Raw genomic sequence first — 12676 nt, 5'->3', positions numbered from 1 at the left:
CTTTTGTCGTCGTAACAGATCACAAGAATCTAGCTTATATTCGTACAGCCCAAAGACTGAACTCTCGTCAAGCTCGCTGGTCACTTTTTCTGACAAGATTCAATTTCTCAATCACGTACAGACCTGGCTCCAAGAATGTTAAACCCGATGCTCTTTCCAGAATATTCGACCCTTCCAAGGAGGATGGACCACCAGAGAACATTTTACCTGTAGCCCGGGTCTTGGGGGGCCTTCGCTGGGACATCGAAAGGAGAGTCATGGAAGCAGCCGCCGAGACAGATCGGCCCGAGGGGTGTCCAGAAGGAAAGCTGTTCGTGCCACCAGAACTCAGACCCAAAGTCCTTCGCTGGGGCCACACATCTAAGTTTTCCTGTCATCCCGGGGTCCAACGTACCCACTTCATCTTGGCACAGAGGTTCTGGTGGTCATCTATGTTGGCTGACACCAAGGGATACGTCGCAGCCTGCTCTGTCTGTGCCAGGAGCAAACCATCCCATCGCCCTCCTGCTGGATGCCTGCAACCACTACCCATCCTCTCCCGCCCCTGGTCTCACATTTCCTTGGACTTTATTACAGGACTACCCTCTTCACAGGGAAAGACTGTCGTACTTACTGTCGTAGACAGATTCTCCAAGATGGCACATTTTATCGCTCTCAATAAATTACCGTCAGCTCTGGAGACCGCACGCCTAAAACACGTGTTTCATATCCATGGAATTCCTAAGGACTTGGTATCAGATCGTGGACCTCAGTTTACCTCCAAGGTTTGGAAAACATTTTTAAAAGCATTGGGAGCTTCGGTCAGTTTGTCTTCAGGTTATCACCCACAGTCTAATGGCCAGACAGAGCGGGCCAACCAAGATTTGGAGTCCGTACTTCGATGTGTATGCCATCGACACCCCTCCTCGTGGGCCACCTATCTTCCTTGGGTGGAGTACGCCCACAATTCGCTCCCCAGCTCGGCTACAGGTATGTCCCCGTTTAAGGCTGCACATGGCTACCAGCCTCCCTTGTTCCCTTCCCAGGAAGCAAGCACCACGGTTCCGGCAGTTCACTTTCACCTACGGCGAGCCCAGCGCGTATGGAGAGAGACAGAGGCGGCACTCACGCGCACCGCTGCACGCAACCGCCAAGTTGCAGATCGCCACCGGATTCCTGCTCCCATTTACAAGCCACGACATCAGGTATGGCTCTCAACTCGTGACCTACCTCTAGCAGGGACCAGCCGGAAGCTTGCTCCAAGATTCATCGGACCTTACACCATCAAGTCCATTATCAATTCATCGTCGGTCAAGCTTCAACTTCCATCCTCGATGAAGATTCATCCTGTATTCCCCGTCTCCCGCATCAAACCAGTATCATCCAGTCCACTGTGCCCTCCGGCCGAAGCTCCGCCCCTGCCGCGTATGATCGATGGCTCGCCTGCTTATACAGTGAAGGCTATTCTAGATGTCAGAAGAAGGGGTAGAGGGTGGCAGTATCTGGTTGATTGGGAGGGATATGGTCCGGAGGAACGCTCCTGGGTTGCCCGCTCCTGTATCCTTGACCCCACCCTCATTAGTGTCTTCCACTCGCTCTATCCCGACAAGCCAGGTAAGCCGCCAGGGGTCGCCTTATAAGAGGGGGGAGTACTGTCATGAGTTAGAGTGCTGCTCTGCTGCCATCTTATGGTCTCTTGTTGCAGCGCACCTGCCCACCTTGGGGAGGAGCTCAGACACACCTGTTTTCAATCTTCGTTGGACTACTTTAGCTCTGCTTCCATGTTCAGTGATTGCCGGATTGTTTTCCCATGTTCACCTGTTCCATGCTCCTGTCCTGTCTTGTATGCCTTCCCTTGTTTCTGGCCTCGTCTAGTTCCTGTAAGTACTACTCCTGCAAGTTCCTGTCAGCCTTTTTGCTACAGTCTGTTTGTTGCTATTTTCAAGTTCTCGCTCCTGCGCAGTTTTCCATTGCCGTGAAGTTTTTGTTACCATTTTCTGCTAGTTTTTCAGCAGCTACCTTAGTTAGCATTTTTGTATTTTTCTGTTTCCCCTGCCGGTTCGTTGTGCAGTGCCTTTAGTTACTATAGTGTCATATTTTTGTATTGGAATAAACCTTCGTAAACCTACACCGGTGTCTTCTCTGCATCTTGGAATCCGGTTACCGGCTGTGTGCCACCTTGTGACAGTACATCCAAAGAACTGCAGGCCTCACTTGCCTCAGTTAAAGTCAGTGTTCATGACTCCACCATAAGAAAGACACTGGGCAAAAACGGCCTGCATGGCAGAATTCCAAGATGAAAACCACTGCTGAACAAAAAGAACATTAAGGCTTGTCTCAATTTTGCGAAAAAACATCTTGATGATCCCCAAAACATTTGGGAAAGTACTCTGTGGTCTTAGAAGACAAAAGTTGATACTTTTGGAACGTGTGTGTCTCATTACATCTGGCGTAAAAGTAATGCCGCATTTCAGAAAAAGAGCGTCATACCAACAGTAAAATATGGTGGTGGTAGTGTGATGGTCTGGGGCTGTTTTGCTGCTTCAGGACCTGGAAGACTTGCTGTGATAAATGGAACCATGAATTCTGCTGTCTACCAAAAGATCCTGAAGGAGAATGTCCGGCCATCTGTTGGTGACCTCAAGCTGAAACCAACTTGGGTTCTGCAGCAGGACAATGATCCAAAACACACCAGCAAGTCCACCTCTGAATGGCTGAAGAAAAACAAAATGAAAACTTTGGAGTGGCCTGGTTAAAGTCCTGACCTGAATCCTATTGAGATGCTGTGGTATGACCTTAAAAAGGTGATTCATGCTGGAAAAGCCTCCAATGTGGCTGAATGACAACAATTCTGCAAAGATGAGTGGGCCAACATTCCTCCACAGCGCTGTAAGAGACTCATTGCAAGTTATCACAAACTGCTAAGGGGGGCTCAACCAGTTATTACCACTTTTTCCACACAGGGCCATGTAGCTTTGGATTTTTTTCTCCCTTAATAATAAAATAATTTCTAATTTCCAATAATATGGAAATGTATGGGGGAGAAAAAAAATTGTAATTTTCGGAGAGAGCAAATAATAAATAATATTTTTTTTATATGAAATCTGTGAATATGCAGGGCCTCTGAATTCAGTGCTTGACACATGTAATAACAATGACCAATGAAGGGGGAAAAAGATGACAAAAATGGTCATTTCCAGAGAGAGAGAGAGGAAGAGAGAGAGAGGAAAAAGCACAAACGGGCGGGTTTTGCAACAAATTAAAATAAAAATCATAAGAATCTGTGGATATGTGGGGCCGCTGAATCCAGTTATTGACATATGTGATAACAATGACAAATGTGGGGGTGGGGGTAAACATTTTTGGAGAAAGCAAGGGGAAAACAGCATGAATGGGTGGGTTTTCCCACAATTTTTTTTTTTTTCATATAAGAAATCCGAGAATATTCCGTTATTGACACATACTGTAAATGTAAGGGGAGGAAAAGACAAACAAAATGGTAATTTTCAGAAAAAAAGAATACGGTTGAACGGTCACATTTGTTGATGTAGACATGGCTCTTCCATTACAAAATAGAGAAGCCAATTGTATAAATGTGTCATTCCTACAGGATTTGCAAACGTGTAATAGAGCACATCAGATCCCCACCCATGCTGTAAGGCAGGGGTCCCCAACCAGCGGGCCATGGGATACGTTCCAGCATAATGATAAAAATTTTTAAAAATAAATATATATTTTTAAAATTGTATTTAAATACATTAAATTTAACGTTAAGGGATGTCAATATTGGAAATATGGGCTATTATTTTATTCAGAAATTATATACTGTTAGAAATCCCACAGTTTAATGTGAGCGGAGACTTGTCCCACTTTCTTTGACGGTCCTTGAACACACCATCTAACTTTCTCCCACGCTGCACAGATAGGCGACTATATTGTATTTTTGTCCTTTTTCTTTCACTTCATATTTGGAACCAAATGCTGATACTGTGTGGGAATGCATAAAGGTAAGATCTGATTACCTTATTGAGTGCTAATGTGCATATTTGTCCAGGCTCGTACTTGTGGATGGTGGCTCTGTATTCCTTTAGTGCTTTTAATTTGATGTTGTTCCTGTCTTAGTTTTACACAATACATAATAAATAAGATCAATTAGATCGCTATAATGTACGTATGTTTTGCTGATGTGTTGAAAATCTTTCCCGGTGACTAGCTAGCACACTGCTAATGCTATTTATATCACTTCTCGTCTTCAGTCATGGTCACTTTGACACAAGCCCCCAAATACAGTAGCTGTCCTTCGTTATGCCTGCTGGTAACTAGCAGCTCGTAAACCAAATTTTAGCTTGCAGTTCAAAGCAAAACCTCCTCACTTCTCTCTGGCAGCGGACGTACTCCGTGACAACTCAACTCACAGCAACAGCACATACAAATAACTGGCTGGGCTTGGAATCGAAACTTACCAATCAGAATACCCTTTTCTTTGTCGATTTCTGCTCAGTATTTGTTCCCCTTTGCCGAGGGACGTGTGCATGTTAATCGCGCGTCAAAAAATATAGTGCCCTTGAAGGAAATTTCCGTTAACGCGTTATATTTGAGAGCCCTAAAACAATGTAATATATTAGTGTTCAGTTTCTTATAATGAGGTAAATCTCCAACCAATATACCTTCAAAAATATTGACTAAATATAAGAAAGTCAACATACATTCAATAAGAAGATTAAATGAACCTATCCAAGTCCTTCCCCCCCCCGTAAGCCGATAACCATAATTATACTATATTAAATAATAAAAAACATGACAATTATACTCATTTATATATATATGTGTGTGTGTGTGGGGGGGGGTCATACCTGCTTGGTCCTGTTCTCCATACCAGGTGTTCCAGCTCCCTACAACCTCACACGGAAAGTCTTTATCGTGATGGAGCCTCTTTTGCACCTCGGCCCTCAAGGAAAGAACAACATGGTAAATAGTGAATGCGTGTCACCAATCGCCCAATCGTGGTTCGGCATTAACGCCCAAGCATATTCACAGATATTTAGATTGTAAAGAATTAGATTTTTGTTATGGTAACTTATATCGAAAGTGGTTTGATGCCGCTATCTGCAGGGTAAAAAAAAAAGAGTGTCGTTACTGTTTGTGGTTGAATACGGCCTATTATTATTTTTAAAATATGCATATTTAAGCAAATTGTACATATTCATGAAGCATTTTCAAGCATAAAAATGGCTAAATAAATGAAAATACAAATATAATGCATTCAAAAGATGTGACATGAAGTGTACAGTAATACAGTATCTGTGACTTGTGTGCGCCTTGAAGAAGCAGGTCTTGGAAGTAACGTGTGTGACGTAATCACCAGCTGAGTGCTAGCCGCAAGTTAGCAGTGTAGAGAGTGGCTGACAGCAGCTCCTGTGTGAATGTTCGCTGCGTGTGTGTTCTCTGCTTGTTAATACAGCGATTGGAGAGCATCACGTGTCTCTCTTTAACCACAAAGTGTCAGTAGAGTAGTATTCCACGCTGGTCTCTAGGTGTCAGTAATGGTACACTGATGAGACAATAGGCACCAGGAAGTACGCTGTCAATGCTGACAGTTTGTCTTATTTATGCCCAAGATGACTTATTTCTGATTATTATGTCTGGTATATGGGGTAATACAAGTATAAAGGTGACTATAGGGGTGTTATTTCATGTCTACAGGGCTCTAATTATGGTAAAAACCCTATTTAGAATGTCATAAACAGGTTTTGAAAGCTCTAGCTACAATTATTAATATTGAATCCTACTTGGCAGAAATCGCAGTCTGGAATCTGTTAATGACGATAAAGGAGGGACGACTGTACTGCAACTATGAATCCAGTAGAGGGCACTGTGTAACAAGTCAATTCACTCAATATTTTCCGGCATGAAGATCCTTCAACAAGACGTGATGTTGTGTAACTGCACGTTTTGCACGTACAATACTTAACAATTCAAATCTCAGACACGAATCGGAGAATAGGCTGTTTTTTGGGGGTAATTATTGAGGAATGCTTTATAATAAAAGTGAAATGTACATCAAACATGTATCCCTGTAAAAAAAAAAAAGGTAGACAATTTTTACACGTTTATGCTTCACTGGTAATGCTTTTTTGCTAAGCGCTGAGATTTCGCACTGTGTTTGACGGTTCTTGGACGCACCATAGTTGCTACGACATGCAAAAGTGGGAATGCTGAGAAAGGAAAAAAAAGAGAGGCGACTCACTCCAGACTGTTGTAGGCTTCCTGGCATTCTGGTTTCACGTTGTGAACTGGAACCAAAAAAAAAAGGAACCAGAAGATGTTGAAAAACACCAGAAATAAGCAATAATCCCAGCCTTCCTCATCAAAGCAGTTTGATACTCCATAGAAGCCTAGAGTGACCTTACATTGGATTTTGTACAAGCTGCTGGTCTCCTTCTTGGACAGCAGGTTGGAGTGGGCATCTTGTCTGGCGTCCACTTTGTGCACAAACAGGGAACGAAACCAGCCTTTGTCGGTGCTCTCGGAAAACCTCCTGGCATGAATGAAGTGTTCCACGAAGGGAGCGGCACAAGGAAGTTGCCCGTATTACAAGTGAAAGGGAAGGCAGAGAGGAATGTATACAGTATAATGTATATTATACAGTATACTGCTACTTCATTCAAATAATATACTGTATATGACAATGTTACAATTCAGGGGTGTCCAGACTTTTTCCACCGTAGTGAAAAAGAAAGGATGCAAGGGCCACTTTGATCCAGTATTTTGTATTTAGTAAGAAGTTATACTTGTATATGTTTCAAGGAAAAAGTGCATCTCACCTTTGTGATATACTGTAGATGAAAAAGACTACTATTAGTATCAACTTAGGTCTTTGCTCTTTTTTCCCCATTTTTGCTGTTTTTTTTTCAATTTTCCAAATGTTTCAACTTTCTTCTTAAATAATCTTAGTTTCTTTTTGTAATATTATGTCTTTAATCCCATAATAGTTTGACAATATTCCCATAATGTTTTGACTTTTTCCCCAACCAAATTTTCCCCAAATTACAACTTTATTTAGTTTTGTTTCAGTCTCACATTACAACTTAAAAAAAAAATTATGTCAACTCCATGCCGCAAAAATGGCATTATTTTTCCCTCATAATATTACAATGTTATTCTCATCAATTATGACTTTTTTATGAACTTTTTTCTCTTAATATTTTCACTTTATTCTTGTCAAAATACTACAGATTTTTTCATTTTTGCCTTTTTTTTAAGTTCTGTAGTTAAATTTTTAGAATGTGCTACGGGCCGCAAAACCCCTGCTAGAGTATAAATAATAATAGCGTAGAATATGCTGCATGTTCCACACATGTTGCCGTCAATGTCAGCTTTACAGGTGCCACATCTGTAATAAAGGAATTACAGTCACCTAGCTGTGATGATTTTTTCTCTTTCTTTTTTTTCCTAGAAATGATAAGCAAGAAATGATAAGCACCTGTTTGAGTTGCAGCGTCTGCATTTAAGCAGCCGGTGTCTAACTGGGGAACTGCAGAGGCCATCGCTTGAGGAATGTTTATTTCTCCAGTGCGCATCTGTTTACAAACTTCAACGGAGTATTACGGCCACATTGAAACAAAAACATTGGAGATTTCAAGAATAAAACAATAATTTTACAAGAATAAAGTAAAAAATTTACGAGAAAAAGGCGTATATTTACAAGAAAAAACTTGTCCATTTACGAGAAAAAAAGTTGGACATTTACGAAGAAAAAAGACATACTTTATGAGAATAAAGTCAGAATATTAAGAGACAAAAGTCCTATTCCAGCAAGAAAAAAAGTCCCAAGTTGTAACATTATTAGAATAAAAAAAACAACTAAATAAAGATGTATTTTTTAAAAATTAGGCTGGGAAAAAAGCGTTATTATCGTTACACATTATCATCACAAGCTTCGGAACTGCCTTCCACGCGCGCGCCCGGCAATCACGGAGCTGTTACTCTTTAAATCTCATTTTAAAACTCATTTAGTCAGACTGGCACAGACAGGTATTTTAGATGTAGTCGGACATTTTAGTCGTACATTTACGAGAAAAAAAGTCATACATTTACGATTAAAAAAAGGGTCGTACTTTACAAAAAAAGGTACATTTACAAGAAAAAAAGTCATAAATGTACAACTTTATTCTCGTAAATTTACGAGAAAAAAAGTTGTTTGCCCAAGGCCAAAGGTCACATACGTCCCCCCTTCTCATAGCTGTCTGAGGCAATGCCTGTTATATGAAAATACTCTGAGATTTCACAAATAAAATCATAAATTTATAAGAATAAAGCCGTAAATGTACGAAAATAAAGTCGTACATTTACGTGAATAAAGCCATAAATGTACGAGAATAAAGTCATAAATTATGGAGAAAAAAAGTCGTACATTTATAAAAAAAAAAAAAAAAGCAAAAGGTCACATAAGCCCCCCCTTTTCATAGCTGTCTCAGGCAGTGCCTTTTACGACGGAGTATTAAAATAATCTGAGATTGCGAGAATAAAGCTGTAAATTTTAGGAGAACAAAGCCGTATATTTACGAGAATAAAGTCGGAAATTCATGAGAAAAAAAGTCGGACATTTACAAGAAAAAAGTCGTAATTTACGAGAAAAAAAAATTTATGAGAACAAAAGTTAAAGCAATATAACCTTTGCCCAAGGCCACAGGTCACACCAATCCCCCTCTTCATAGCTGTCTCAGGCAGTGCCTGTTACCACGGGTTATTAAAATAATCTGCGATTTCGAGAATGAAGTAATAAAAGTAGGAGAATTAAGCCGTCAATTTATGATTAAAAAAAGCCGTAAATTTGCAAGTATAAAGTAATAAATTTACGAGAATAAAGTCGCAAATTTATGAGAATAGTCCTAAATTTAGAAAAAAGTTATAAATTTATGAGAAAAAATGTCGGAATTTTACCTTCGCCCAACACCAAAGGTCACATAAATCCCCCCTTTTCATAACTGTCTCAGTCAATGCCTGTTATGACGTATTAAGTATTAAAAGAATCTGAGATTTTGAGAATAAAGTGGTACATTTATGAAAATAAAGTCGTATATTACAAGAAAAAACTCGTAATCTTACGAGAATAAAGTCCTACATTTACGAGAAAAAACTTGTAACTTTATGCTACAGGCATTGCCTAAGACAGCTATGAAAAAGAGGGACTTATGTGACCTTCGGCCTTGGACATGTGGTGGGGGCGGGGAAAGGAAGGCGGACGTGAGAAGGGTCAGCCATGCTAGTCTGTTTTGCTGCCACGTTCTAAATAAAAGCTTGCCTGAAGCAAAAGGAAAGTTCCCTTCCTTCCTGAAGAGCTATGCTCTATTTTCCCTCTGACACGTACGACACCTAATATTACCGCTTTATTCTTCTAAACTCACGACTTTACTCTCGTAATATTCCAACTTTTTCTCTCATAAATTCATGACTTTATTCTCAGAAATTTATGACTTTATTCTCGTAATGTTCTGACTTTTTCTCTCATAAATTTATTACTTTATTCTCCTAAATTTACGACTTTATTGTTGTAATATTCCAACTTTTTCTCTCCTAAATTTACGACTTTATTCTCGTAATATACCAACGTTTTCTCTCATAAATTGACGACTTTATTCTTGTCATATTCCGACTTTTTCTCTCATAAATTGACGACTTTATTCTTGTCATATTCCGACTTTTTCTCTCATAAATTGACGACTTTATTCTTGTCATATTCCGACTTTTTCTCTCATAAATTTACAACTTTATTCTTATAATATTACGACTTTCTCTCTCAGAAATTTACGACATTGTTCTCGTAATATTCCAACTTTTTCTCTCATAAATTCATGACTTTATTCTCCTTAATTTTTCCACTTTATTTTCGTAATATTACAACTTCATTCTCGTAATATAACGACTTTCTCTCTTCAAAATTTACGACTTATTCACGTAATATTAGAACTTTTTTCTCTCATAAATTTCTGACTTTATTCTCGTAATTCCATTCCATTCCATTCCATTCCATTTTCCTCCGCTTATCCGGGTCCGGGTCGCGGGGGCAGCAGTCTCAGTAGGGAAGCCCAGACTTCCCGGTCCCCGACCACCTCCTCCAGCTCCACCGGGAGGACACCAAGGCGTTCCCAGGCCAGCTGTGAGACATAATCCCTCCAGCGTGTCCTAGGTCTTCCCCGGGGCCTTCTCCCGGCTGGGCATGCCCGAAACACCTGACCAGGGAGGCGTCCGCGAGGCATCCAGACTAGATGCTCGAGCCACCTCAGCTGGCTCCTCTCGATGTGAAGGAGCAGCGGCTCTACTCTGAGCTCCTCCCGGATAACCGAGCTCCTCACCCTGTCTCTTAGGGTGACTCCCGCTACCCTACGAAGAAAACTCATTTCAGCCACTTGTATCCGCAATCTCGTTCTTTCGGTCATGACCCAAAGCTCATGACCATAGGTGAGGGTGGGAACATAGATCGAACGGTAAATTGAGAGCTTTGCCTTCCGGCTCAGCTCTCTCTTCACCACGACGGTCCGGTACAGCGACCGCATTACTGCAGACGCTGCGCCGATCCGCCTATCGACCTCACGCTCCAACCTTCCCTCACTCGTGAACAAGACCCCGAGATACTTGAACTCCTCCACCTGGGGCAGGACCTCATTCCCAACCTGGAGGGAGCAATCCACCCTTTTCCGACTGAGAACCATGGCCTCAGATTTGGAGGTGCTGAGTCTCATCCCAGAAGCTTCACACTCAGATGCAAACCGTCCCAGTAAACGCTGCAGGTCACAGCCCGATGAGGCCATCAGGACCACATTGTTTGCAAATAGCAGAGATGAGATCCTAGTGCCCCCGAACTGGACTCCCTCGACACCTTGGCTGCGCCTAGAAATTCTGTCCATGAAAATTATAAACAGAATCGGTGACAAAGAGCAGCCTTGGCGGAGGCCAACGTTCACCGGAAACAGGCTTGACTTACTGCTGGCAATGCGAACCAGGCTCCTGCCTCGGTTGTACAAGGACTGAATGGCACGTAGTAGCGCGCCACCAATCCCATACTCCCGGAGCACCCTCCACAGGACTCCGCGAGGGACACGGTCGAATGCCTTTTCCAGGTCCACAAAGCACATGTAGACCGGTTGGGCAAACTCCCAAGTACCCTCCAGGACCCTTGCAAGGGTGTAGAGCTGGTCCAGTGTTCCGCGACCAGGACGAAAACCACATTGCACCTCCTGTAGCCGAGGTTTGATTAACGGTCGTACAGTTCTCTCCAGCACCCTGGAATAGACTTTCCCAGGGAGACTGAGGAGTGTGATCCCCCTATAGTTGGAACACACCCTCCGGTCACCCTTCTTGAAAAGGGGGACCACCACCCCAGTCTGCCAATCCAGAGGTACTGTTCCCGACTTCCACGCAATGTTGAAGAGACGTGTCAGCCAAGACAGTCCCGCAACATCCAGAGCCTTGAGGCATTCAGGGCGAAACTCGTCCACCCCCGGAGCTTTGCCACTGCGGAGCATTTTGACTACCCCAGATACCTCAGCCACGGTGATGGAACTGTCCGCGTTCGTATCCTCAGCCTCTGCCTCCTCTATGGAAGGTATGTCAGTGGGATTGAGAAGGGCCTCAAAGTATTCCTTCCACCGCCCAACTATATCCTCAGTCACGGTCAGCAGTTCTCGTATTCTCGTAATATTCCGACGTTTTCTCTCATAAATTTACAACCTTATTCTCCTAAATTTCCGACGTTATTCTTGTAATATTCCGACTTTTTCCCTCCTAAATGTACAACTTTTTTTTCGGAAATTTACCACTTCATTCTCAAAATCTCAGATTGTTTTTTTTCATGTGGCCCTAGTACTATATGTATTGTGTGTCTCACACCCCGGTATTTTATAAATAAAGTTGGGTGAGATCGGAACATTAAAAGTAAAAGGCAAACAATTTGAAGGAAAGAGGAGATAAGTGAGAGTGTAGCTTTACGGGACAAAGTACAGAAGTCCAGCAAATGATTAAATCGGGACTGGGATGGAGGATTTGGGGGTGGGGTGGGGAAATGGCAATACATGAATAAAAAAGACCCTCCTGACTCTCTGTAGATTGAGCAAAATTTGGTGTAGTCTGGCCAAAATGACAAAAAAAAAACACAATAAAAAGGCTTCCCAACAAAGAATGGCATTAAAACGCAATCAGAAACAAAAATGTTGCGTTTTTTTTATCCCTGTGCCTGTCAAAGTGCACAATGAAGCAGATTAAATGTAAATCCAGTCGCGCTCACCTGGCCACTTGGCACAGACTCACAGCGGAGTACCTGTACAACATGTGTCCCTTGGCCCGGAGCCTGCCAGTGGTCGTCGCCATCCTCCTCCTCCTCCTCGTTGGAACTTCTGTCGGGCTGTGAAATTCTCTCTCTCACACACACAAGCATTGACTACTTGAGTTAATGATTAGCTTCCTTTTCACCTTTTTTTTCTGTCGTCAACAATTTTCTTTTCGTAATGTTAGGACTTTATTCTCACGATATTTTGACTTTATTTCCATATTATAACTTTTTTCCCAAACTAATTTTCCAGAAATAGCAACTTTATTTCGATTTCTCTCATAATGTTACAACTTTCAGAAAACTTTTCAACTCTATGCTACTAAAATGACATATTTCCTTGTGAGTTTATACTCAACTTTTTTCTCATTA

At 41.9% G+C, this 12676-nt stretch overlaps 1 protein-coding gene across 2 annotated transcripts in view; it reads right to left on the bottom strand.

Moving 5' to 3' along the window:
* nipsnap1 (nipsnap homolog 1 (C. elegans)) overlaps positions 1–12471 on the bottom strand; it is a 28169-nt gene extending 15698 nt beyond the window's left edge. The window contains exons 1-4 of one of the 2 annotated variants that reach the window (XM_054774229.1): positions 12263–12471; positions 6390–6514; positions 6227–6272; positions 4833–4927 (exon numbers count right to left, since the gene is read on the bottom strand). In XM_054774229.1, coding sequence (XP_054630204.1) covers positions 4833–4927; positions 6227–6272; positions 6390–6514; positions 12263–12345 — 349 coding nt within the window. In that variant the 5' untranslated portion in view covers positions 12346–12471. Of the gene's footprint in view, positions 1–4832; positions 4928–6226; positions 6273–6389; positions 6518–12262 lie in introns of both variants that reach the window. The other variant, XM_054774228.1, reaches the window with a different exon arrangement.
* Between the last annotated feature and the right edge of the window lie 205 nt (positions 12472–12676).

This window comes from Dunckerocampus dactyliophorus, chromosome 4 (genome assembly GCF_027744805.1).
Source record: "Dunckerocampus dactyliophorus isolate RoL2022-P2 chromosome 4, RoL_Ddac_1.1, whole genome shotgun sequence".
In the NCBI taxonomy this organism is placed as follows: Eukaryota; Metazoa; Chordata; class Actinopteri; order Syngnathiformes; family Syngnathidae; genus Dunckerocampus; species Dunckerocampus dactyliophorus.
This window is presented reverse-complemented; position numbering and strand designations above follow the sequence as displayed.